Below are 25,220 nucleotides of genomic sequence, written 5' to 3'. Positions count from 1 at the left end.
TCATGATGATTTTTTTTTCAAAGAAAACCCTTCTGGAGTGTTTTTCACGCCCTTCTTTACATTATCTCATCATATGGCACGTTTCTACAACATGTCTGAAAAACGGCATTTTTTTTCGACATAGTATAATAAGGCGTTTTTTTGGCGGCAAAATTCATGATGATTTTTTTTTCAAAGAAAACCCTTCTGGAGTGTTTTTCACGCCCTCCTTTACATTATCTCATCATATGGCACGTTTCTACAACATGTTTGAAAAATGGCAATTTTTTTCGACATAGTATAGTAAGGCGTTTTTTTGGCGGCAAAATTCATGATGATTTTTTTTTCAAAGAAAACCCTTCTGGAGTGTTTTTCACGCCCTTCTTTACATTATCTCATCATATGGCACGTTTCTACAACATGTCTGAAAAACGCCATTTTTTTTCGACATAGTATAGTAAGGCGTTTTTTTGGCGGCAAAATTCATGATGATTTTTTTTTCCAAAGAAAACCCTTCTGGAGTGTTTTTCACGCCCTCCTTTACATTATCTCATCATATGGCACGTTTCTACAACATGTTTGAAAAATGGTATTTTTTTTCGACATAGTATAGTAAGGCGTTTTTTTGGCGGCAAAATTCATGATGATTTTTTTTTCAAAGAAAACCCTTCTGGAGTGTTTTTCACGCCCTCCTTTACATTATCTCATCATATAGCACGTTTCTACAACATGTCTGAAAAACGGCATTTTTTTTCGACATAGTATAGTAAGGCGTTTTTTTTGCGCCAAAATTCATGATGATTTTTTTTTCAAAGAAAACCCTTCTGGAGTGTTTTTCACGCCCTTCTTTACATTATCTCATCATATGGCACGTTTCTACAACATGTCTGAAAAACGGCGTTTTTTTTGCACCAAAATTCATGATGATTTTTTTTTCAAAGAAAACCCTTCTGGAGTGTTTTTCACGCCCTTCTTTACATTATCTCATCATATGGCACGTTTCTACAACATGTTTGAAAAACGGCATTTTTTTTCGACATAGTATAGTAAGGCGTTTTTTTGGCGGCAAAATTCATGATGATTTTTTTTTCAAAGAAAACCCTTCTGGAGTGTTTTTCACGCCCTCCTTTACATTATCTCATCATATGGCACGTTTCTACAACATGTTTGAAAACCGGCATTTTTTTTCGACATAGTATAGTAAGGCGTTTTTTTGGCGGCAAAATTCATGATGATTTTTTTTTCAAAGAAAACCCTTCTGGAGTGTTTTTCACGCCCTCCTTTACATTATCTCATCATATAGCACGTTTCTACAACATGTCTGAAAAACGGCATTTTTTTTCGACATAGTATAGTAAGGCGTTTTTTTGGCGGCAAAATTCATGATGATTTTTTTTCAAAGAAAACCCTTCTGGAGTGTTTTTCACGCCCTTCTTTACATTATCTCATCATATGGCACGTTTCTACAACATGTCTGAAAAACGGCATTTTTTTTCGACATAGTATAGTAAGGCGTTTTTTTTGCGCCAAAATTCATGATGATTTTTTTTTCAAAGAAAACCCTTCTGGAGTGTTTTTCACGCCCTTCTTTACATTATCTCATCATATGGCACGTTTCTACAACATGTTTGAAAAATGGCATTTTTTTTCGACATAGTATAGTAAGGCGTTTTTTTGGCGGCAAAATTCATGATGATTTTTTTTTCCAAAGAAAACCCTTCTGGAGTGTTTTTCACGCCCTCCTTTACATTATCTCATCATATGGCACGTTTCTACAACATGTCTGAAAAATGGCATTTTTTTTCGACATAGTATAGTAAGGCGTTTTTTTTGCGCCAAAATTCATGATGATTTTTTTTTCAAAGAAAACCCTTCTGGAGTGTTTTTCACGCCCTTCTTTACATTATCTCATCATATGGCACGTTTCTACAACATGTTTGAAAAACGGCATTTTTTTTCGACATAGTATAGTAAGGCGTTTTTTTGGCGGCAAAATTCATGATGATTTTTTTTTCAAAGAAAACCCTTCTGGAGTGTTTTTCACGCCCTCCTTTACATTATCTCATCATATGGCACGTTTCTACAACATGTCTGAAAAACGGCATTTTTTTTCGACATAGTAAGGCGTTTTTTTGCGCCAAAATTCATGATGATTTTTTTTCAAAGAAAACCTTTCTGGAGTGTTTTTCACGCCCTCCTTTACATTATCTCATCATATGGCACGTTTCTACAACATGTCTGAAAAACGGCATTTTTTTTCGACATAGTATAGTAAGGCGTTTTTTTTGCGCCAAAATTCATGATGATTTTTTTTTCAAAGAAAACCCTTCTGGAGTGTTTTTCACGCCCTCCTTTACATTATCTCATCATATGGCACGTTTCTACAACATGTCTGAAAAACGGCATTTTTTTTCGACAGTATAGTAAGGCGTTTTTTTGCGCCAAAATTCATGATGATTTTTTTTTCAAAGAAAACCCTTCTGGAGTGTTTTTCACGCCCTCCTTTACATTATCTCATCATATGGCACGTTTCTATAACATGTTTGAAAAACGGCATTTTTTTTCGACATAGTATAGTAAGGCGTTTTTTTGGCGGCAAAATTCATGATGATTTTTTTTTCAAAGAAAACCCTTCTGGAGTGTTTTTCACGCCCTCCTTTACATTATCTCATCATATGGCACGTTTCTACAACATGTCTGAAAAACGGCATTTTTTTTCGACATAGTATAGTAAGGCGTTTTTTTTGCGCCAAAATTCATGATGATTTTTTTTTCAAAGAAAACCCTTCTGGAGTGTTTTTCACGCCCTCCTTTACATTATCTCATCATATGGCACGTTTCTACAACATGTTTGAAAAACTGCATTTTTTTTCGACAAAATTCATGATGATTTTTTTTTCAAAGAAAACCCTTCTGGAGTGTTTTTCACGCCCTCTTTTACGTTATCTCATCATATGGCACGTTTCTACAACATGTCTGAAAAACGGCATTTTTTTTCGACATAGTATAGTAAGGCGTTTTTTTGGCGGCAAAATTCATGATGATTTTTTTTTCAAAGAAAACCCTTCTGGAGTGTTTTTCACGCCCTCCTTTACATTATCTCATCATATGGCACGTTTCTACAACATGTTTGAAAAATGGCATTTTTTTTCGACATAGTATAGTAAGGCGTTTTTTGGCGGCAAAATTCATGATTTTTTTTTTTTCAAAGAAAACCTTACCATAGTGTTTTTCACGGCCTACTTTACATTATTTCATCATATGGCACGTTTGTCGTCCAAAATTTCACCAAAAACGTCGTAGTATGTCGTCTAAAATTTCACCAAAAATGTCATAGTACGTCGTCCAAAATTTTACCAAAAATGTCATAGATAAGATCCAGCTGATCAACATGTTGAATAAAGTCAATGAGATGATCATTACCAGCAGTAGCATGGCCATCACCTTCCTCAACAACATGGACATCAATACCTCCCTGTTGGACGAGGACAACACCGGCAAAGTCCTGATGGATAAAGTCGAGAAAAACACGTCTGAAACTGATGATTTTTATCAAGTTTTTGACAACACGCTATACTATGACGTTTTGGTGAAATTTTGGATGACATTCTATAATATGATGTTTCTTCTGACATTTTGGACGACATGTTGTACTATGACGTTTTTGGTCATGTTTTGGAGGACATACTATACTATGAAATTTTGGACGACATACTATACTTTCACTTGAGTAAATAGACCGCTGTAATTCACAATTTTGTTTTCTCAGTTATGTTTCTAATTGCTGTTTAGAGGAAATACGTCAATAAGGAACAGTGAATAATTCTAGAGGTTCAACAAAGTAAGACTGCGTTCTGAATTTATCAAAAAGCGTTTATTATTAATAGTAATGTTGCACAAATTCACGTGTTTAAGACATGTCTGGCTCAGTTTGGTGTGTGTGTCTGCAAGTATGTCTGTGAATTCTCTAAACAGTGCAGTTATAAATAAATGACCACAAAGAGAAGGAAAAGTGAAAGGTAATATTGCAACAGGAAAAATAGAATTCTCATTTTAAGAAGACAAAAAGAAAAAGTTGTTCAAAGAGAACATTTAGCACCATCTATCCCATTATCATATTCAACAGATATCATAAAATCATTAAAATCTCATCTAAAACCCCCCTACATAGTAAAAAAAATTACCATTTCTCAAAATCCTTTCACAAAAGTTGTTTTTTTTCCTTATTGAGCATACAAACACAGCATTCCATTAGTCATTTTCTCTACGTGAGCAGTGTGCCTATTGTCTACAGGAAAGGTGGTGTTATATTCAAGATAAAGATATAATTTAATATATATCGGGAGAAAAGGCAAGAGTTGAGAGACAAGCACCAGAGGAACAGCAGCCTCCACTCCTGCAGACATACAGCCTCCACATTTCAGTTCTTACAGAGCAATCGGTCACCATAAAAAATAAAGGAAACAAAAAACAAAAGCAAAATTGTACAACCCTATTAAAAAAGGGAGAACATTGATGTCCAATAAATAGATGAAACATTTTAAATTAAATGTACAATGCCAAAAAAAAAATAATCCAGGAAATACTAAGTCTGCATATTGGAACAAACAATCAGAGGTACAACACACACACCAGATGACAATGAGTTTTTTCTTTTTTTTTTTTCAAAAGATAGTTCATATAGAAATGGGAGAAATGAACAAAAAGACCTGATGAGGTGTGACAACTCAATATTAATCTCCAGAGGGAATAAAAGTATAATTCATAAAAACAAGATTTACAACACATACAAGATTCTGAAAAGCAAAAATGAATCCCCCCCCAAAAAACAACCAAAGTCACTAAAACCCGTATCTTTTGAAGCATTCCAAACAATTGTATTTTTTAAAATTCTTAATGCTTTAGAAAAATGTTCATATCTCTATTATTAGTATTTTTCATTTTCTCTCTTTTCTAAATACAAGGCCAATGTGGTATATATGTAGGCTGATCTAGTTTAGAAAAAACAAAACAATAAATTATTTTTAAAAAGACAGCACCCCACAAAAATTTCAAACAGCATGTACAAATTTCAGTATTCAAGACAACAACAGAAAAGTTCTTTCTGGTACTGACAGAAACACGCCATTGAAGCCATCAACTACCCTCCACAGTTTGTTCAATGGCAGCACCGACTGCCTCCGGTTCTCTGTAACCAGGGTTTCTGGTTGAAAGCACCATCTGAGAGTAAACTGGTATTTTATTGGCGGCTTGGTATTTCTTTTTGTAAACAGTAATAATGAGTAAACGTATTCAACTGGCTGTTCGGCAAGTAGTAGCAGTAGTCGTAGCATAAATGATGGTAAATGATGAAAGGGTAAGTTGAAAACCAAAGTGAAACTGTCTTTTGTCCTGGCTTGCAGGAGTTTTGGTTATGGCTGAAGAGACACAGGCGGGGAGCTCTGTCACCGGGAGGACGTTGCCTGCTGAGAGAAAAATACGACTCGGGGTCAGAAAGCTGTCAACGGGATTCTAGACATGGCAGGACAATGTGGAGAAGAGAAGAGGTAAGTCTCTGCTCACCAGGTTAAAGGAATCGTATGCGTTCATGAGCTCCTCGATGCGGTACTGCTCCAGCACCACTACGTTGGTCAGGTTGGGGCTACGCTGTCGGGCGCAGTCCTCACAGTGAACCACATACGTCTTCCTGCTGCTGTTCTCACTTGTCACGAACAACAAATTGAACACCTCCACCTGTGACAGGAGAAAACAAAGCAAACATTTCAGGTTAGAAGGAAAGTTTTGACCACAGTAATTGTAGAAAGAATACTGTGCAAGTCTTAGACTATTGTATCAAAAACGGCAATGCCTGTTGTGCCAGTTAAAGTGGTAACTGAGGCTGTGCCAGGGTTATTCTGTCAATTGACCTCACCCTCCCAGTTCATTTCATGGATTTTCTTGAGAAAGTTAATGTGGAAACTTCTATTATATACGTGGGACCTTTAAGAATCCGAAAAGCCCTCATTCAAATAGTTATTAATTTTTTAAATTTGGCTTTTAGACCTAAAATTGATAATTCTTCTAATGTATGTATAGCCTCACCTATTGCTTATTATGTACTGAATTGGGCTGAAATTTGTAATAAGGATAATCTGCAAATGAACACTTGTTGAATGTCTTGCAGTTATAATTTGTCCTGCATGAAGATTGGCTGCCACAAATCTCACTAACAATGAAAACTGAAGTCACCAGCGCATGAAAAATACCTATTTTCTTAGAATTATTACATGTTGGCATAATATAACATCATTCTGTTCAGTATAGTATGGTGTAAAGTATATTGCAAAACAGTAAGTTTTCTGTAAAGAAAAAATCACAGTACAATTTGATGTGATAAAATGTAAACTTGTAGGATTTGGTGAAATGTTACAACTTTAAAGTGATCCTTCTCAGGAAAATACCTGCTCAAAATATCTTAAAAAGTGGGATTTTTAACTGAGACTCATAACACGATCTGTGGAGGTCAATATTTTATGTGGGACCAATTAACTTTCAGTGATTAAGCGAGCTTTTGTCCTTCTGCTCCACAGGAGGTTTCTGTCCTCCCTGAGCTCACCTTAGGACACCTGCGTTACCGTCTGACAGGTGTACTGCCCCAGTCAAACTCCCCACCTGCCACTGTCCCCGGAGCGGGTCACGCCCGGCGGCGAGGCCGGGCGCTTGACACCAGAAGCGAGAGCCCGCTCGAGGCTCGCCTCCCGGGGTAAGTGAAAAAACGATAAGAGTAGTGGTATTTCACTGGCGGCCGAGGCCTCCCACTTATTCTACACCTCTCATGGGAAAATATAGCCATTGGTGAAGCTTAGAGGGGTCAATGATCAAATTTAGCATTTTAGAATAGAATATGCTTTATTGTCATTATACAGTGTGTAACAAGATTGGAGAATTTTGTGGAGTTTTCAGGAAAATCCATTGATGGAAGGATTATGTGACTTGGCATGCAAAAAAATGATATAACAGTTTTTATGGTTAGCGTAACGGCTACTAACATCACACTCGTTGCAGTAGTAGGCAGGCTCATCTTTGACCCGACTCTGGTAGGAAATCTTTTTGCCATCAGCCACCAGTTGGTCCCGCAGGATCTGGATGTGCTTCATGGACTGCAGCAGGCAGTGTCTGCCAGGAAAGTAGAGATCAATGTTAATATAAAGGCTCCCATCAAATAGTAATGTGCAGGTTTTTTGTGAGTATATAAATCTTAACCAGTGCAATCTAACGGAACATCCCCTCAGCACATTCTGCTTTTTAAAAGTAGCTACTGGTCATATTAATTGTGATACTGTTGAAATATCTAGGTTTGACTCAAACTGCCAGCTGTACTCACTTGATCATCTTGTAGGTGTCTGGGTCAGTGATCTTGAGAGTGCGGGCCACATTCCAGGACACATGAATCATGGGGACGATGGACTTGACCTTCTTCACTTCGTTCCACTCAAACCTCTCCAGGGCCAGCTGGTACTGGTAACCTGTAATACACATGAAACAAATACCAGCTTAAAAAATGCTCTCGCTTGTGTTGAAGTAATCTATTTTTTTGGCCGCTAGGTGGTGCATTTCTTACCATTGAGAGGTCCAACATTCCAGGCGATGTTGTTGCACCAGCCCACAGCCTGAACCCAGTGAACAGTACCAGCATTGATCCACACCAAGTCTCCAGGCCGCTGGATGAAGCGGTACACAGGGATGTTGGCGTTGTAGAGGTCCTCCAACACCGGCCACCAGGACCCTGTCAGGTAGTCCACTCCATGCCTGAGCACATAGGAGGAAGGGGTAGGGCTTAGTATCTAAAATCAGTCTGGCTGTTGCAATCTTACCATATTTCTTTTGTATAAAGGTGTTAACACTTTTACAAACTGTTAATTATCCATGATGTCAGATTTGTCTCTATCTACTCACTTTTCACAGAAGTCATTGATGGCCTGCCAGTAGTTCTCATGGACTGAAAACCATTCACAGTCTCCAGGTCCAATGTTGATGTTGACTGAGCAGAAGTTGTTGTTCTCCTGGTGACCTGTTGAAAAAGGACAAAACATGTACGTCATAAAGAATTCTTAATTCAGATAGTAGCTTGTGTATTCTTTAACTAATGCGTCTTCCCATGTTTCTTACCAGGCGTTCGGCTCCCTGGAACCTTCATGTACAGCTGGACAGTGTTCATGCCTAAGATGGTGTGCCCAACGTGGCTCAGCATGTTTCCACTCGATGCTACGCGCATAAATGCTGGAAGCTTCTGCAGCTCCTGAAGCTGAGGTTTCCACCTGAGCCAAAAGACAGCAGATTAGAAGCTTGCTTTTAGGATGAGCTGCATTTGCCACACACACACACATCACTATTGTTTTAGGATGGGACGTTGAAGCTGCTCACCTCTTGGGATCGGAGAGATCAATATTGGTGCCAAACTTGATGATCTTCCCAACTGGTTTCTGCTCACCACTAAAAACAACATTTCAACATTAGTACAAATTGCAAAACACCAGAGTACTCTATAATAAATGTTATGCTCTGAAAATTCTACTTACTTGCTACTTTCTTTAGAGCTGTCCTTGCTGGGAGTATCGGAGCTGCTGGGTGGCTTCTTCTCATCATCTTCATCGTCCTCCTCATCACTGCCTTTCTCCTCCTGAATACACAGATAACATGTTTATAGGCACATCCTGCATAAAACAATGTGCATCAATGCAGAAATAGTAGCTGTGCAGTAGTGTGTCACATTATATACCTGCAGACTCTCTTGGAAGCTGGAGGCCTGGTACTGGGCGTACTTGGCGATGGTGGTGTGGGAGCGACTGCTCTCACAGGGCCATGTCTGACCGGTGCCACTGGGGTCCCAATTCTCATCAGCAGGCTGCTGCACCTGAGTCCTCACCTCCACCGCCTGCTCTGCATTGGCCTCCACCAGGGACTTTGTGGAAAACAACCCAAGGTCTGAAAATATTGCAAGGGAAAATTAGAGGCATCCTTGTGTTGTAAAGTTGCTACACACCAACAGGAAAGATGGGAAATTATGTTTAACTCTGTTCCCTATAAACATCAGGACAGCCTTCTCACAAGTTTGTGTAAATAAAGTGGATTTATTTACAAGTGCCTTAAGTGTAAACTTACTGAGCCGTAGAGATCCAGCCAATCCTCTGATGACTGTAACAGGATTCTTGGGGTCTGTACAGAACTGCAGCAGCACAGGGGAGAAGGCATCCCTCTTACTCTCCAACTACAGAGGACAAAAATCAATCATGAATTACAAAGATTGCCAAAGATTCAGAGACAGTTTATTTAAAAATGAGATGAGAAAATTAAAAGACTATACCAGTGAATAAGAGGTCAAGCACAAGAAAACTGCTCTGTATTTCTGACAGTAAAGAAATATTCTGAAAATGTATATTCAGGTTTTAGGGCCTAAGAGCAATTAGTTTAGTTTGACTGTTATTGTTTCACTTCCGGACTAAAGTTACCTGAGGCACTGAATATGAGTGCAAACTAATTGTAACAAGACATTTAGTAACTGTACAGCGAGTGTTTTAACCTGTTTTCATGTATCCTAAATCACCATAAGAGGGCAGCACATGCATTGTCTGAACAACTGTATATGTTAAGTCAGCTTAGCTCTGTGGTAAAAAGTGTCTGAGTGCTATTTGAATAAACGTTGGTATTAAACAAGAGGTGTCCAATGTTTCCTTTGCTAGTAAATGTATTGCATCACTCACATTGTATTATACGTCAGGCAAAGACTTGAAGAAACTGGTGTGTGTCAGAAATGTGGTGACTTACATAAATGCTGGGTGTAGGGGGGTTGAGCTTCTCTCTAGGAATGGGTTCCTCTGTAGTTATGATGGGTTTTACGGAGAATGCTGGCAGCAAGTAAGATTCTCTAAATTTCCCTTTGATTCTTGCTCCCCTAGAACAGTAAACAGAAAAGTAAAGGTTAACAGATGCAAGCACGAAGGTACACATCAAAGCTTAGATATTACAGGTTTCAGTTAGTACTGTTGCGCTTGTAGTAATTTCAAACTTAAATTACTTTATTGAACATGAATATATTAGTTTATCCTAATTCTAATTTGCTTCTTTTTCATGACAAATATTTCCCAAAGGGTAATGAGAAAAAAGTGCAAACTATAGGTCTGAGATGGAAAGAAAACAAGAATCTTTGACATTCTTGGAGATGACAAATAGTAGTGAACTTACTTGCAGGAGCGGATAATTTCGCCTGCTGTGTTCTTGATGCTGATTTCCTCCAGTGGAATCCTCTTTTCCTCCACTTCTGAGGCAATGAATGTCTCCCTGTCTCCACTCTCCACTTTGATTAGACGAATCTTCAGCTCCTTTGGTGGCCCGTCAGACAGCGCCTTCAATTTCAAGAAGTCAGTGGAGCCAAATGAGCCGGACTCAGAAGCTTTCTTGTGCTCTGATCTTTCTCCTGAGCTGGAGGACCATTCTGCTTGTTCCCCTTCACTGGTGGAGCTGGCACCGGACGCCTCCTTGCATTTCTTTTTATCCGTGCCGTAATGACTCCGATTCTTTTCTGACCCTTCTTTCCTCTGGAGATTGAGGTCACCAAGAATTCTGCGATCTTTCTTCTCCTTATGGCTCTTTCCATCCTTGTGTCGCTTGTGGCTGGACCTAGAATGGGTGGATGATGATGATGAGGAAGAGAAGACCATCTCGTCCCTTTTTTCTCGATGCTTCTTCTTTTCCTTCCTGTCTTCATGCTTCCTGCTGCTGCTGTGGCCGTGCTTTCTCTTCTTCTCTTTCTCCCTCTCTCTGTCTCGGCTTCTATCTTTATCTCTGTGCTCCTTTACCTTCTCAGGTTTGTGTCTGTCCTCCAGTTTACTGTGGCCATCAGGTTTATCAAAGGAGTTCTTGTTAGGAAGTGACTGTCGACTAAGCATGACCTCGCAGCTCTTTCCCAACTCTGCCAAAGAAGACTCAGAGATGGTTGTAAACTCTTGCTCCTCCTTGATCACCTTAATAGGCTTTATGGTAGGAATGCCCCTCTTTTTGGTAGAGTTTATCCTTTCCTCTGTTTCCCCTTCATCTGTCCAGGCATCACTGTCCTCTATTTTCAGTTTCTTGTCTTCTAGTAGAGAACGAGGAGAGGACTTCAGCGGTGGAACAGCAGGACTGAATGGTGGGTTAGTGGAATCTGACGTGGGTGAACTGCCTTGCTGCTGACGGCAGATATCAGGGCCCAGTGACAGCGAAGAGGAGTATTTGACCCCAACCAGAGCTGATGGAGGGGGTCTCCCAAAAGGCCCACCACGATATGCATACTTCTGGCTCTCTAGGACTGTTGCTAAGGACTTGAACATGCTGTTAACACCTGTTTGATGGAGGTGAGGTCTTTGGGGTGGTGGAGAACAAGATGGGGCCTCAGAATCCTCTTCATCGTCGTCCTCGTCTGCCTCGCTTTTAATCTGCTCAGGGAGCCCGTAAAGTTTAGCCAGGTCACTATGGCGGTAATTGGTGTTACCTACTGTCATTCCCATATCCACGGACTGCTTACGGTTCATTTGAGGTTTAAGGTAGTCCTCATCCTCCTCATTGAGAGACGACGTTCGGCTGCAAGGGGAAGCCAGTGAACCTTGGCGGCTGAGCACAGGAGGGCTAGCGTTGGATCCAAAGTCTTCCTGGTTGGGCTGATGCTTTGTTGCTGGGATTAGGTCTGGGGCACACAGGTAGCTCTTGACAGGCTCAGCACTGGGAGAAAAATTATTGAGGAGGCCTGTAGATCTAGTCTTTTCACTGTTATACATCTCCTCTTCGTTTTTGATAGATTCATCCAGCATTGCCATAATGTTCGCCAAACCGTCGGGGAGCAGTGTGGACAACTCGGAGGACTCCTCCTCAAACTGAGCACTGTCAGAGTCAGTGCTGCAGCTGCTGGCCTTCTGCAGACCACTTTCTGCTGCCTGCTTGCTGAGGATTCCCCTGCTGGAGCTGGAGGATAAAGGAGGTGGTGGGAGGTTTTCTCTAGAAAAGGCCTGATACAGTTTGGGGGGCTCTCTAAGTGCCAAGGTGGGGAGAGAGTGCTGGCTGCCGTCTCTCTCCCTGGCTGCTTCTTTGGATTGGTTGGGTGCTGCTTGCATTGCCGGGGGCTTGGTGGGGTACACCGGCTGGTTCATCCCTGAGGTATTGTGTGTTGATGAGGGACTGAATGTCGTTCCGCCATTGTTGCTCCACATCTCCCTCTGCCTCTGCTTCTCCCTAGCATACTCAGTCTGAGGTGTTAGAGGAGGCGGCCGCAGCCTTTCTGCAGGAGTAGTGTTGGTGGGTGTCTGGCCTGGTGGACAGGGGGGCACCCCACCACGGCTTAGCCAGGGGTAGGGAGGAGATGCCTGGGAGCTGGGAGGTGGAGGACCTGAAGAAGGAGGAGGAGGTGCAGTAACAGCAGAGAGGGGAGGCGGTGGAGGTGCTGGGGAGGTGCTGCCAGAGAGCAGTCTCTCCAGATTTTCAATAGCAGTCTGCTCCTTTCCTTTTGCATTGCAAAGTTTGTCCTCTCTCTTTCTCTCCATCCTTTTTCTCTCCTCCTCTTTCCTTTCCAACTCTGCTTGTTTTCTCTTCTCTTCCTCCTCCCTCTCTCTCTTCTTCCTTTCCTCCTCCTGCCTCTCTGCCTCCCTCCGCCTCCTCTCCTCCTCTTGCCTCTCAAACTCTCTCCTCTTTTTTTCACGCTCCTTCTTCTCCCATTCTCTTTTATTCCTCTCCTCTTCTTGCTTCTCCCATTCTCTCTTTTTCCTCTCTTTCTCCAGTCTCTCCACTTCTCTTCTCTTCCTCTCTTCTTCTTGCTTCCTCTTTGTCTCCTGCTCTCGTTTCTCCCATTCTCTCCTCCTCCTCTCCTCCTCCTGTCTTTCCATTTCTCGCTTTTTCCTCTCCTCGTCCCTCCTTTCCATCTCTTTCCTCTTCCTCTCCTCATCAGATTTTTGTCGTATTTCCCATTCTTTCTTTAGTCTCTCCTCTTCTCTTATTTTTCTCTCCTGCTCCTCTCTGTCTCTCTTCCTCCTTTCCTCAGCTTGCATGTGTCCTTCCAGCTCAGCATCCAGCTTGTCGAGAGCCTCTTCAATGGACTGAGGGACAGAGGCTGGAGCTGGTGGATGGATCTGGGGGTGAGAGAACATTTTTGTCAAGGCAGACTCTGGCTGACGGCCCAGTCTGGAGGAGAGGGCTGGACTGGATGGTGGAGGAGCTGTGGAGCGAGGAGGTGGGCAGTATGTAGTAGGAGATATAGGAAGTGGATTTGAAACTCTGCTTGTAATTACACTGTCCCCTGCCCTCTGGTGCCCTGAGGAGAACAAAGAGGAAAATGGAGGACGTTGTTCCAGTTCAGCTTTAGCATAGTATGGAGTCTTCCCCTTCGTCGGCTGCGACTTAGCGGGTCCCTGGTGTTGAGGTCTGTGCAGCCCCTGCTGGTGCGACTGGCTGGCAGTGGGAGCTTGTCCTCTCTGACAGCCCAGCTGCAGCACAGCGTCCAGCTGAGGTTTGGGGGTAATGACAGCGCTGGTGGAGTTTTGGGGTGCTGGCTCTCTTCCTCTTTGCCAACTGTTGTTACGGCTGCCATTGTTCACAGAGCTGCCAGCAGGGGGGGATGTGGTCACCGTGGAGACACCGGCCATGGTAACACCACCAGAGCTGTTGCTGTTGCTATAGCGGCCGACGGAGCAGGAGGCCTGGGACATGGGAGGATTGGATGTGATGACAGGTGTGCGAGTGGAGTTGGTTGGAGGCAGAGGAGGGCTGACGTGGTGGTGATGCTGGGAGGGACCTGGAGGCCGAGTATCCATGACCTGATTGTGGCTCTGCTGGCGCTGAGGTAGCAGACCTGGGGGCCTGTAGATGGCCGACTCCTGAAGAAACACAAACAGAATCTTTCGGTCACTGAGCTCAAATGTAAGCCTGAATAAAAGCAGCTCCTGCCTTTTATCAAATGACATAGAATAAACTAATCTAAACATGGTGCAAACAAGCACAGATGACTTGTACTCACCAGGGAGTGACTGCTGGGCCTGTTCTGGTATCTCCAGACCTCATGGGGACCACTTGGCTGCTGCTGAGGTACTGAGGTGCTGTTGGCAGGAGGAGGAGGAGGAGGAGGAGGGGGAGGACGACCCTGGTGCCCCAGCCCAGGGTGAGGCTGGAAGTGGCTGTAAGGCACACTGCTGCTGCTGCTGCTGCTGCTGCTGCTGCTGCTGCTGCTGCTGCTGCTGCTGGTTGCAGAAGCGTTTGCTGGTGATGACTGGGCATGAAGATGATGATCTCTGTCTCCCCTGGTTGGAGTAGATGCTGAATGAGAGGTAGCGTGGCTGCCACCTTGGCCCCCAATATGAGGGCCTCTCTGGTTGTGAAGACCACGAGGCTCCACAGCCTGGCAGGGCGGGGCTAGCTCCAGTTTGGAGCTAGGACTGGGGTAGCAGGAGTGAGGGGACTGATGGTTTACAGCCTGAGGTGGTGACGTGTCTTTCTGGAGCTGAGGGGTACATCTCTGGTTGTAGTTTCCCGGAGAGGAGTTTAGTGGAGGGGAGAGGTTGGAGGAAGTGGAAGAGGCAGGAGAGGACTTTTGGGTGTAGCTGCCTATCCCTTGTTTGTTGTTTTCCTGTTAAACCACAGAAAAAGAAGAAAACAGGATGAGTAAAACTAAACAAACAAATGATCTGATTGCTGCTTCACTTAACATAGCAGGGAGATTGAAATCAATTTTAGGCTTCATGTTTTTTACAGCACAGCAAACAATATTCAGTACAATCAATACATCTTTATGGCACCACTGTATCCAGTACAGGTTTTCCCTCAGATTGCAGTCAATTAACCTCTGGCTCTGAATACCATGGATCTAATGAAGGGATGTTTTGTTTCTGTTCAGACCTGGAACTCCTGCGATTGTGTGTTCTTGCGGTCAGAGGTCTGCGGCTGCCAGGGAACGTTGCTGTCCTTGTGAAGGGGGTTCCAGAAGGCAGGTTTGGGAGGGAGGTGATGAACTGATGACTGCGGCTGAGACAACAAAGACTGGCCAGCACCAGAGAAACGCTGCAGCCCTGGGTGGGATACCTGCACAGGAAGAGGGATATTACAACATTTGTACATCAAGGATGTGAGCAACAGGAAAGAGAAAAGCAAGTACCGACGCTTAGAGTTCTGGTATGAACAGAGTATGTCTTGTACCTGATCCGAGCTCTTTTTCCTCTTGCTGGGGCTGGGGCAGTCCTCTGCAGCCGGGTGTGAAGGTGGGTGCAGCAATGGAGGAGGAGTGTGTTGGATAACAGAGTGCTCTCCCAGTGGAGGTCCTGGTCTCTTCAACTGACCCCCGAGCATCTTCCCTGGGAAGACCCTCTGCTACAAACAGAAAAATGAAAGGATCTGTGTTGCAGCAGAGGAAGACAACTCGTGCAGCTACTGTAGTGTCAGTTCATTAGAATTCCTTTGTTGAAATATTCAGCTAAAGCTCAGGGATACACTCTGACTGGAGTGTGTCTTCTGTCGGTCTTGTTGCAGCAGTAATGACAGTCTTAATAGGGATTGTCATGTGTCTATACGTATGATGAAACACGATCATAGCCAATTAGAGAGCTCATACCTGGTGCACCTGAGCCCACATTTCATCTCCCAGCAGTGGTGGACCCCGGGGAACGTGCTGCTCCTGAGGACCCCCAAACTAAAGCAAACAGTAAACCGTGATCAGTCATTTATATTTCATTACTGAAAAATTGCTAAACTCCAGCGCAAAAACCTGCCATGAAATCATCTATGGGATGTTTCCTCACCTTCAGCAGCTGGCTCGGCCTGCTGGGGGGGAGATGCGGGTTGTGGGGAGGTCCACTGCTGCCTGCATAGCCTCCGTTATGGAGACGGAGTGAGTGCTCGTTGGGCAGGGGCACAACAGGGTGTCCTTGAGGAGGGAGGTGCGATTCATACAGCTGGCCTAGTTGCTCCCAGGCTCTGTGGGGAGGTGGAGGATGAAGATGGTGAGGAGGAGGAGGAGGAGGTCTCTGCTGCTCCCTCTGCATACCTGGTAACATGGCCTGTGGGAGCTCAAGCTTTTCACCTCGCATGGGCCTGCAAAGGTAAATACAAGGGTTAAACTATGTTACACCAAACAAAGTAAAATAAACACATTTTATTGATGCCACATCATTTATGTCTGTCACTAATGACTTTGTGTATGACTTACCCATTGCTTAAATATTTACTGTGATGGTTCAATCCACCCATAGCTCCAGGAGGTAGATGGGGAAGTAGCTGGTGTTGGTTCATTGCAGGTGAACACCTGATGAGGACACATTATAGTCAGTCTACATCCCTTAGCAGTTTTTACACAAAGAATGTTAAGCAAACTACCTTTGAGTCATAATTACAGGTTAAACCTGATGGATTGGGTTTGTGGAACTGTGTGTATGTGTTGCCATGACTACAGACCTGGCAGGTGGCTGCCAGGCGCGGCCGCCCACGGGAGGCCATGGCCCCCGGTTGAGTCCGTCCAGAGGGAAGGAATCCCGTGTGCTTCGCCCGCCAAACTGCTCTACTGCGTGATGCATCCAGCCTGTTTGTTTGTAACACAGCGAGACAGACACGATTAAAGACAGAAAGAAAAATATATGGACTGAGACAGTAATAAGAAGTTGTACGTTAAAATGTTTTGAAAACATGATATTAAGCTTCAGGTAATTATGCTTCCACACAAACAAGATTGAAACACACAATGTCTAGCTGTTTATAAAGTACCATCATTCCTTTTAAAATTACAGCACTCATGATGGATTAGTGGCAGGTGGAGGACAAATCCTAGAGGGTGAAACACATTGCTTTACTTACCAGACTAGCTGTATCTGTGAAGCCCTCCACTGCAGCACAGAGAGGGCCTCACTCCAACACAAAGAATGTCTGTTTCTGACTCTTCTGTCTTCAGCACCAAGAACCTAAAAGCCAACTGGCTGCAGAGAGAAAAAGGAGAGACACACTTAAAGTCAACAAATGCCACTGGGCTCTGCATTATATAAGCTAGTTAGAGTGTCTGAGTGTGAGAGCTTCCCAGCACTGAGGGGATGGTGGAAGTAGAATATAAGGCAAGAGGACTGACTGGCTAATTCTTGCATCTCTTCTGCTCCGTCGTGAGAAATTTAACTTAAATCCTCTTGAAGGCTCACATTATGATGCCTTCTTTGTCTGTTGCAGGCTGCTACGCATCAGTCAGCCTGTAGGAGGCGAAAGTGAGCCACTCAATACGGAATAAGATTATTTCTGAGGCCCAGATGGCTCAGTGGGGAGCTCACCTATGAGGACAGACCTGGGGTTACTGTAATCCTTACCATGGGCCTCCTGATAGCAAGAGACGGAGGAAAAAGACTAAGAGTGAGAGGCCTTGGTCACATGCCAAGTGTGTGTGGTGTTGGAAGCAACGCAAGTGGAAGCAATCCAAGTGTGCAAGCTGCACGGTCGTGTCAGGCTTGTGCTGGTTTAGTGCATGTGAGAGAGAACAGTGTGCTCTCTTTTAAGTGGATGATTATGTGTGTGTACTGCAGCACACTGGAGGGTGTGTATAAAGTGTGTGTGCATGTGCATGCCCGGTGGATACACTAAGGTTTAATCTCATTACGGCAGGCGTGATGGAGAGGAAGAGGGGGGCAGCAGCGACAGACGGTCTGAACAGGATGGAAGGATAGATTAAGGAGAAGAGATGGAGTAGAGGGAAGGGATGGAGGGAGGTGGAGTGCAGAGTGGGAACGGTGCCATGAAAACGCCCACACACCTTCCCACACAAACACACACTGAGATGACACAAAGGAAAACGGTCGAGGGGAAAACGCATAAAAGAAGCCGAGAGATAACTCCCGGCTTTCTCAAACACCGGACACACACATACACAACACAAAAGACAGAAGGTGTCGAGATACAAAGAAGTGTGTTCAAAGTACTTGGACTGAAAAAAGACATCAATACAGGCCCATGAAAACACCTGAGAGGGACGTGTTTGATCCTCCACAAACACCACTGCTGTTAAAAACTAGACCAGCAAACACTCATGTTGTCCTCAAGATGTGACACATTAAATCCTCATTATCTGTCATCTGTTAAACAGGAGATTAAAGCTGAATCATCCAAAAAAACATCCTGATAAGGCTGATTTTTGAATCAGAAGTAAGTTGTTCAATGAATTGCAGCTCTAAAGGTGCGACAAGAAACGCAATGATAACACTCCCACTGACGAGTGATGCATAATGCATCAGCTTACAGGCATACACACACTGGTTCTGATTCATTTCTCTTGCTCAGCTCAGCACTCTTCCACTAGTTTTCCTGAATTAGCTTTGGACATACGCAGTTCTGCCTCCCACCAGTTCCTCTTCTCTTCCTTGCTTCCTCCCACCAACTCTGGATCTCTCTGCCTCTATTTAAAGCCCAGTCGAGGATACTTTAACTGCTGCACATTTTTAGCTTGTGAGGAGGGTTTGCTGCACAGTGACACATACACACCACCCTCCCTATCTCTTCCCCCCAGCCTACCAGGGATCATCATCCACCAGACGCTGCTGCTATGTGAAGATAGGCCGGCGTTAACTGTCAAGGCTGCACTCAACATGCTTTAAAAGACACAAACACACTCCTGCTGAGCGTACCTTTTAGAGTAGCACCAAGTTATTGATTCACAGTTGTGTTAAGTCTCAGCTTCAGCTGCCAATCATCTCTCTGGGGTCTCCTCAATCCTGAAAGACAGAGAAGAGAAAAACACTGTCAAGCTGTCATAAAAACATCATGAAGCCACAGTAAACACAATACTCAAGAGTTATGGCCTCACAGTTTCAAAGCTTGTGTTTCAGAGCTAAAGGTGGTCTTTTCTTTCAGTATGAACCGTCTTTATCCTGCTGCTTCTCTTTTCTGACTTTTGAGACAGCGTGTCGTCACTACCCCCCCCCCCCCACACCCCCCGTGGTTTCCTCACTGTCGAGGTGACGCCTGGTTTCAGAGCGATGTGGAAAACCTGAGGGAGGCTCAGAGGCAAAGGGGTAAATCAGCCGGGAGGCCCGACACAATGGGAGCAATGGGGGCTCTTGTTCACTCACTCTTTCATTCTCTTCTCACACAGACACAATGGTGAGACTGACTGTGCAGCTTAACAGGCGAGCAGACACACAAACAGGGCTGATCTCACTCTAACAGGAAGAGCCGAGCGAGCTAAGTCAACCATCACATGAGAAAGAGTAGCACTGGGGAAACATTGTAAAATAATAAAACGCGTGGCATTGTGGGAAAAGGAGATGCGAGACAGAATTTGAACTGGAAGGCAAATTGAGAGCATCTGCAGAGAAATCTAGAGAGCCAGCTGTGAGTGGCGAGTGCAAACGGGGACACCGTGGCAAGGTTGTAATTACAACTTTTATAGACGGGTGTGTGTTTATGTCTGAATTGTGACCCAGCAGTCATCTATTCCAGTTGCTATCCTGGCTATCACGTTGCTCACAGCTACTCTAGCAGCACAGTGTGAGAAACTCAGTACTCTGAAATTAGATCGTGTACACAGACGGCAGACCGTGCTACACAGCAGCTCAGGTTCTATCAGATGATACCAAAGCCATGAAATGTGGTCGCACCACCTATTGGTGAAAGCATGGTATGAGAGGAGAGGCAGTGAGTGTGTCTGAGAGCATTACGCAAGTCATTTTTCGGGGAACCCCTGATGACTCAGCGCCCTGGAAGAGGGCTTACCCCAAACCACTGGCCCTAAACCCCGCCCTCCTGGGACACCACTTACAGTCAGGTGACCGGGGGCGTGTTTCTGCACCACTGCAGACGTGACAACGGTGGGAATTTCTCGGACCACGTTATGTCATTTCAGCTTCCTTCACAGCATGGGCTGGTTGTATGTGTGTGTGTTTAGGTATACAAACAGGATGTGATGATGAGCTGTATGGGGGTTTCATCGCCGAGAAAGGAATCAAACCAAACCGCAAGTTCTACAGAAATGGTGAGGAAAATTCTACAAATCTTCAATCAACCGGATCAATCTGTCCTTCATTTACTCACAAACTTCACAGATTGTTCCTGACCCATCAAAAAAAGTTAGAATGTGATTCATGAAACCTAAATGTTCAGCTTCCACGGTGCCCTGAGTGCGGCAGATGTGATTGCTTTTTGCTTTCACTTTGACCTCACTTCAACCACAAGAGCTGCAGTATTACAGTGTATACAGTAAGTCAATCGAGGATAAGTAGAAAAGCAACGAGGACATTGTGTCCTGTACTATATATGAGTCTCCTCCACACTACAGCACACACAGCTGATGCATCATTTATTATAACAGATGACACAATTCATAGTTCAATCAAAAAATTCCCCACAGTTTGAGTGAATTCCCCCCCACTGACGCCAGACATGAAAGAGCTGTTCCTGTCAACACCCTCGTTGTCGTAGTTACGCAAGTTGGTTATTGTCCCGGCAACACCAGCGATCAGCAGCTGGCAGAAGCTGAGCCAGCGCTTGTCACCCAAACCGACTAAGAAGTTATAGAGAAAATAAAAGAGCTCTGTTCAATCTTCTGTGGGGACAAAGAAACATCTACTGCAGTCTCATGTGACACAAACCCAAGTCACAAGCTGGTGGCTGGCACAGGAAACTTGCCGAGTCACTATCATGAGCTGAAGGGAACCAATGGTTGAACTTAAGATGGTCAAATGACGTCTGTCTCGATGCAGCGTCCTTCATTTGCCCCCCTCACCAGAAAGCCACTGTCCTGAGCTGGTCAGCAGACAGACGACCACAGCGAAGCCACGAGAGGAAAACAGACAGCAGAGAGACAACATTCACTGGAAAAATATGTATCTGTACTGTTCAGATTCCACCTCCTTCCTGGGTTGTGATATGAAAATCAGGTTAGTAAGTTGGATGTTACCATTCGGACTCTCATCCATGTGGCACATTATTTCACATTAACTATCTGAACCCCCAAAATTTTCCAACTTTCTAACAGTCCTTGAACTACTCATCAAAACTACTTTACGTGATACATTAAAAAAATGACAAAGTAAACTGTTTGCATTAATCAGACTTTGTGAAAAACAAAACAACGATTCACTCCTTGGCATGCTGCAACCATGAAGCCATCAGTGACACAGCTGAACTGCAGGCTGTGTTTATACAAGTAAGGAAACACATTAAAAGTAGTAAAACACCTATAGTATATAAAGCCGACGTTGTTTTTCTAGTATTAGAAACAGCTGTGGGCATTTGGAAAAATATCACACATACTTTATAAAACTCCATGTTTTAAAGTTTTTTGTCCAATCAATAATCAAAGAAATTCAGCTTTAATTGTCTTTTTTTATGATTTATGGCATTACAACTTTGATGTGCTGCACAGAAGACATGTTTTAGTTCATTGCAGTGAAAAATGAGGCAACGATGAGTAAAAATGTGACGGGCAAAAAGCACTGCTTGGGGTTCTGAGGGTTAATTGAATATTAATGATTTGTTGTGCTGAAGATTTGATTTTATGCGGCTTCATAATGTCGATAAATGTTGTTGTGACAGGGAGCAACGATAGAAGTTAGCTTAGATAGAAGCTGTTTAAGAAGACAACTCACAGAGTACTGGAGCAGCCACATGACTGAGGATGAGAACACTGAAAATAAAGAGTGTGTGGTGGGTAATGGCAGGCAGCTGGAGAGTGTAACTGTCTTTGTAAATTCACTACAGAGCCTCTCTGATAAGAAATGACCAGATAAGGCCAGAAAATACAGCCAAGGAAGAGTTAACTGGCAGGAATGACTTTGACGGCGGAAAGGCCATGCACGGTCTTCTCTCTCTCTCTCACTGTGTTGTTCTGTCCTCCCTCACCCTTTCTACTCCATTTGGCCATTACATAATCAGCCCCAGATAGAGATCGTGTTCTGGAGGAAACACCAAGCATTTCTGTATCTCTCTCTCTCACACACAGAGGAACAGCCAGACCCTGCATCCGTCCTCCTCCGCCTCGTTGCCAGGCTCCGTGTGTGTCTACGTGTAGGACTGTTTGTTTGTGTGCACGAACGTCAGCGCAGGCCGATCCAAGATGGTGATGTGGGCTAACTTCATCACGTCCGCATCCGTGCACACACACAGAAATACCGAGGATGCCGTGCCAACCAGCGCACACGGGTCACTGCAGGTCAGCTGAGGACACTGCGAGCTGACACAGAAGCATCTGACCTCCAGGATTAACTCCTGCTAGCATCCATCTCAACAATCCAGGGGATTCAGCGCTGACCTAACTCTTCACCCAGTTACAAACAGAACCTCTGCGCTCAGAGGCACACCAGCCAGCCATAACCCGTCGGATAAAAGCTCATATTAACACCGTGTCTCCTCTTGGTTTCTACGTATCCTCCTGTACATCTGCTCAACATTTAGGCCATGACTGTGACACGACAACAGCAGCAACAGAGAGCTGCTCCTTTTGGTCGTTGGCTTGGGACCATTTATCTTTCTGCTCTGGCTGCATTTAGGGGATAAAAAAGTTGATTTCCGGACCCTCAGTGAGACATGAAGGAGCTACAGTTACTCTACATTTTTTATCTTTTTGTGGGGGGGGGAAACAGAACACACAGGAGGAGAACAGGAGGGGGTTGGTAGAAAAACACTAGAACATGAGGCCCCTTTTGTGTCTTGCGCTCACCACCACGACATCTGGGCTGTGACTGACAACACATGTGGTGCATCTCCTCCTCTGGCTCACGTACACACTCATACAAAAGGAGATCAGTTGCACTCGTGTGTGACGTTAGAAAGAAGGGGAACCGAGCTCGGAGGGGAGAGGAAACTGTCGTCACAACCACAGGAAGAAGCCTCCCTCAGGGGTGTGTGTGGGGAGGGGTTTTTAGAGTGAGGCTTCCTGTTAAAAAAAAAAGTAGTCTTTCAGACCCTCACTGACTTTTTAAGCAATTTTATGTGAGTAATAGATGTGAAACAAGCCGAGTCAATTGAAAAAGCTGAAGTTGTTTCACTCGCAGTTCCTAAAATACGCCTCAGACACACAGTCATCTTGTGGCACGTGTGTCCAACTCATGACTCACACAAGCCTCTTCAACAAAAACAAGACTTTGGGAAATGGGTGTTAAGTGAAAAACTGTGTTGGCCTGTTTTTAGCTTCTGGTAAAAGTGAGTGACAGACAGACGGACGATGGCAGAGTGAGTCTGTTTGTGCCGAGTGACTCCTCCTCACTGTCACTTGTACTTCTCTGCTTCATTTTCACAGAAACTCTCGTGTTTCAGAGGAAACAACCGTCTGGATCTCTTTCACAGACTCAACAACACGTTTGTGCATTTGAACTGAGGTGTGTGTGAGACAGGGAATGACTCAACACCTGGCCTGACACTCTAAAGACAGGAAAAGAGCTCGCAGTAAATCCTGTCAAACCCGAAAGCGGAGAAAATGTGGGCGTTTCATTGACAACTGATAATGGCTTGATTGTGACACTCTCAATTTCCATACCTGAAAAGCCCCCAAACTTTTCTCTCTGCCTCTTTGGGTGATTTTTTTTTTCATTAACAAATCTAAGAAAAGCCGAGGACAGAACAGAACTTGAAGCTCCCACTTTTCAAAGGAAAAACCGACCTCAAATCAGAAGTGAAAAATCCCCCTCCCTCGTACTTCTCTCTCTCTCTCCATGTGCTTCTATTCCACATCCAGAGTGAACACACACTGCATCTCAGAACAAGACCAGACTCTGCTTCCTTGGTAACAGTTGCCAGGGGAACTGGTCGCGTCTTCACCAACAGTTATTAAACTAAGCCAGAGAGGCAGAGATAGACAGAGGAAAGAATTCAGAACAGGGTTTCTGAGGTCTTTACTGATCAGCATGTTTACTGAAACTCAGGGCAGGATAACCTCACACACCGTCCTCCTCCCCGGACTCACACAATGTCTCATCAGCAGTCTGTGAACAACAAAATAACATGGCAGTGTGTGTGTGTGTGTGTGTGTGACGCATATGCATCAGAGATTATGACAGCATGTGTGCAGATGGCCAGTTGTTGTTACAGTGAGTGTATTTACACACAGGTCATTTTGATTTTTATCTGAACCACTGTGACGCAGGCAGAGCGGCTTTGTTATGACGGTGCCGTTTGTTCATTTAGTTCGGAGTACATCCAAGGCCTGTTTACAGATTCCTCAAATACCACTGATGCTGCCGCTTACCCTTCCAGCGCTGTTTATGAAGCTCTTATGATGCACATGGGCTCAGTTATCGTTGGTTGTACCAGCGTGGCCGACGTGAGGGGAGGCAGGAAGGAAAAAAATTCTTTCCAAGGTGTGAGAGCCGGTTTAACTTTCGCTGTGAGTCACACAAGCTGTGTAGGTTCTACTGTGGCATCATCACCAGTGGCACAGAGCCAGAGATAACAGAAGTCAGAGGAAAACTTTCCCTTTCCTCTCATTCAGACGCTCCTCTAACCCCGCTCTACTCTCTCAGGACGAATTAAACTCATATTCTTTTCCTCTGTGGAAGGTCTTTCAAAAATGTTTTGCATTAGCGTATTTGCTGCGTTACAATCCCTGCCTGCTCCTGTAAAAGCTCTCAGTGTGTTTGTTCCTCAGATTCTGGGCTGTATTATACCCACATGCTGAGCTCGGGTCCAAAATGCAGCAGAACAGAACCTGGAATGAGACCACAGCTGCATGTATGACCGATATTTACAGTGATGGATGTCCGTAGTTGGCTGGCAGCGCAGCAGATCCCTGCTGGTCCATAGAAACTAATGAGAAATACGGATAATGACTTCACCCATACATGCTGATGTAATCCAAACCACTTTGCCATATTTCAAACCTAAAAAGCCAATTACCACTTATAATTTAAGTGACACTGGTGTACATATATATTTAGAACCCTTCACTTGCTGTTTTATTGCCTTTTTATGTCATTTAAACCTTATTTCTGCTGCAAAGACTCAATTTTCCATAACGTTTTATCACATCATCCACCACATGGACACTGTTATTCTCTTTTTACTCAATTTCTAGTGTTTTAAACCTAATAGAGGTAAAAATGCCCTAGAGTATCCTTTTCCATACGGCTGGGCCTACAGAAGACAACCGGGTCCCTGTTTCAGAGACCTGGATCCACAGCAGGCCGTCTCACAAGGCTTGGTGGAATTTCACACTTGGTTGACTGAGTTTTTGGCCCCAACAGGCCCCGAGTAAACTCTAAAACCTTCATCCTGCAGTCATGATGAGCTCGGTGTGCTGT

At 44.1% G+C, this 25,220-nt stretch overlaps 1 protein-coding gene and 1 long non-coding RNA gene across 7 annotated transcripts in view; one reads left to right on the top strand and one right to left on the bottom strand.

The window, feature by feature from the left end:
• Window positions 1–3,831: 3,831 nt before the first annotated feature.
• Window positions 3,832–25,220, bottom strand: part of kdm6ba (lysine (K)-specific demethylase 6B, a) — a 120,015-nt gene continuing 98,626 nt past the window's right edge. For 4 of the 6 annotated variants that reach the window (XM_055007785.1, XM_055007784.1, XM_055007786.1 and 1 more), the window contains 22 exons: window positions 18,615–18,701; window positions 16,813–16,931; window positions 16,417–16,540; window positions 16,172–16,267; window positions 15,765–16,056; window positions 15,578–15,655; window positions 15,166–15,336; window positions 14,869–15,051; window positions 13,994–14,599; window positions 10,201–13,853; window positions 9,784–9,910; window positions 9,121–9,226; window positions 8,738–8,943; window positions 8,538–8,638; window positions 8,383–8,451; window positions 8,128–8,276; window positions 7,915–8,029; window positions 7,580–7,767; window positions 7,343–7,484; window positions 7,008–7,134; window positions 5,542–5,712; window positions 3,832–5,444 (listed from right to left, as the gene is read on the bottom strand). In XM_055007785.1, coding sequence (XP_054863760.1) covers window positions 5,424–5,444; window positions 5,542–5,712; window positions 7,008–7,134; window positions 7,343–7,484; window positions 7,580–7,767; window positions 7,915–8,029; window positions 8,128–8,276; window positions 8,383–8,451; window positions 8,538–8,638; window positions 8,738–8,943; window positions 9,121–9,226; window positions 9,784–9,910; window positions 10,201–13,853; window positions 13,994–14,599; window positions 14,869–15,051; window positions 15,166–15,336; window positions 15,578–15,655; window positions 15,765–16,056; window positions 16,172–16,267; window positions 16,417–16,535 — 6,720 coding nt within the window. In that variant the 5' untranslated portion in view covers window positions 16,536–16,540; window positions 16,813–16,931; window positions 18,615–18,701 and the 3' untranslated portion in view covers window positions 3,832–5,423. The remainder of the gene's footprint in view (window positions 5,445–5,541; window positions 5,713–7,007; window positions 7,135–7,342; window positions 7,485–7,579; window positions 7,768–7,914; window positions 8,030–8,127; window positions 8,277–8,382; window positions 8,452–8,537; window positions 8,639–8,737; window positions 8,944–9,120; window positions 9,227–9,783; window positions 9,911–10,200; window positions 13,854–13,993; window positions 14,600–14,868; window positions 15,052–15,165; window positions 15,337–15,577; window positions 15,656–15,764; window positions 16,057–16,171; window positions 16,268–16,416; window positions 16,541–16,812; window positions 16,932–18,614; window positions 18,702–25,220) is intronic. The other 2 variants (XM_055007788.1, XM_055007787.1) reach the window with 2 other exon arrangements.
• Window positions 5,392–9,672, top strand: LOC129348144 (uncharacterized). The gene is made up of 2 exons (XR_008600614.1): window positions 5,392–5,525; window positions 6,549–9,672. It is a non-coding gene; the product is annotated as an uncharacterized LOC129348144 (long non-coding RNA).

Source organism: Amphiprion ocellaris, chromosome 23 (genome assembly GCF_022539595.1).
Source record: "Amphiprion ocellaris isolate individual 3 ecotype Okinawa chromosome 23, ASM2253959v1, whole genome shotgun sequence".
NCBI lineage: Eukaryota > Metazoa > Chordata > Actinopteri > Pomacentridae > Amphiprion > Amphiprion ocellaris.
The sequence above is the reverse complement of the archived record's forward strand: the minus strand, read 5'-3'. Positions and strand labels throughout refer to the sequence as shown.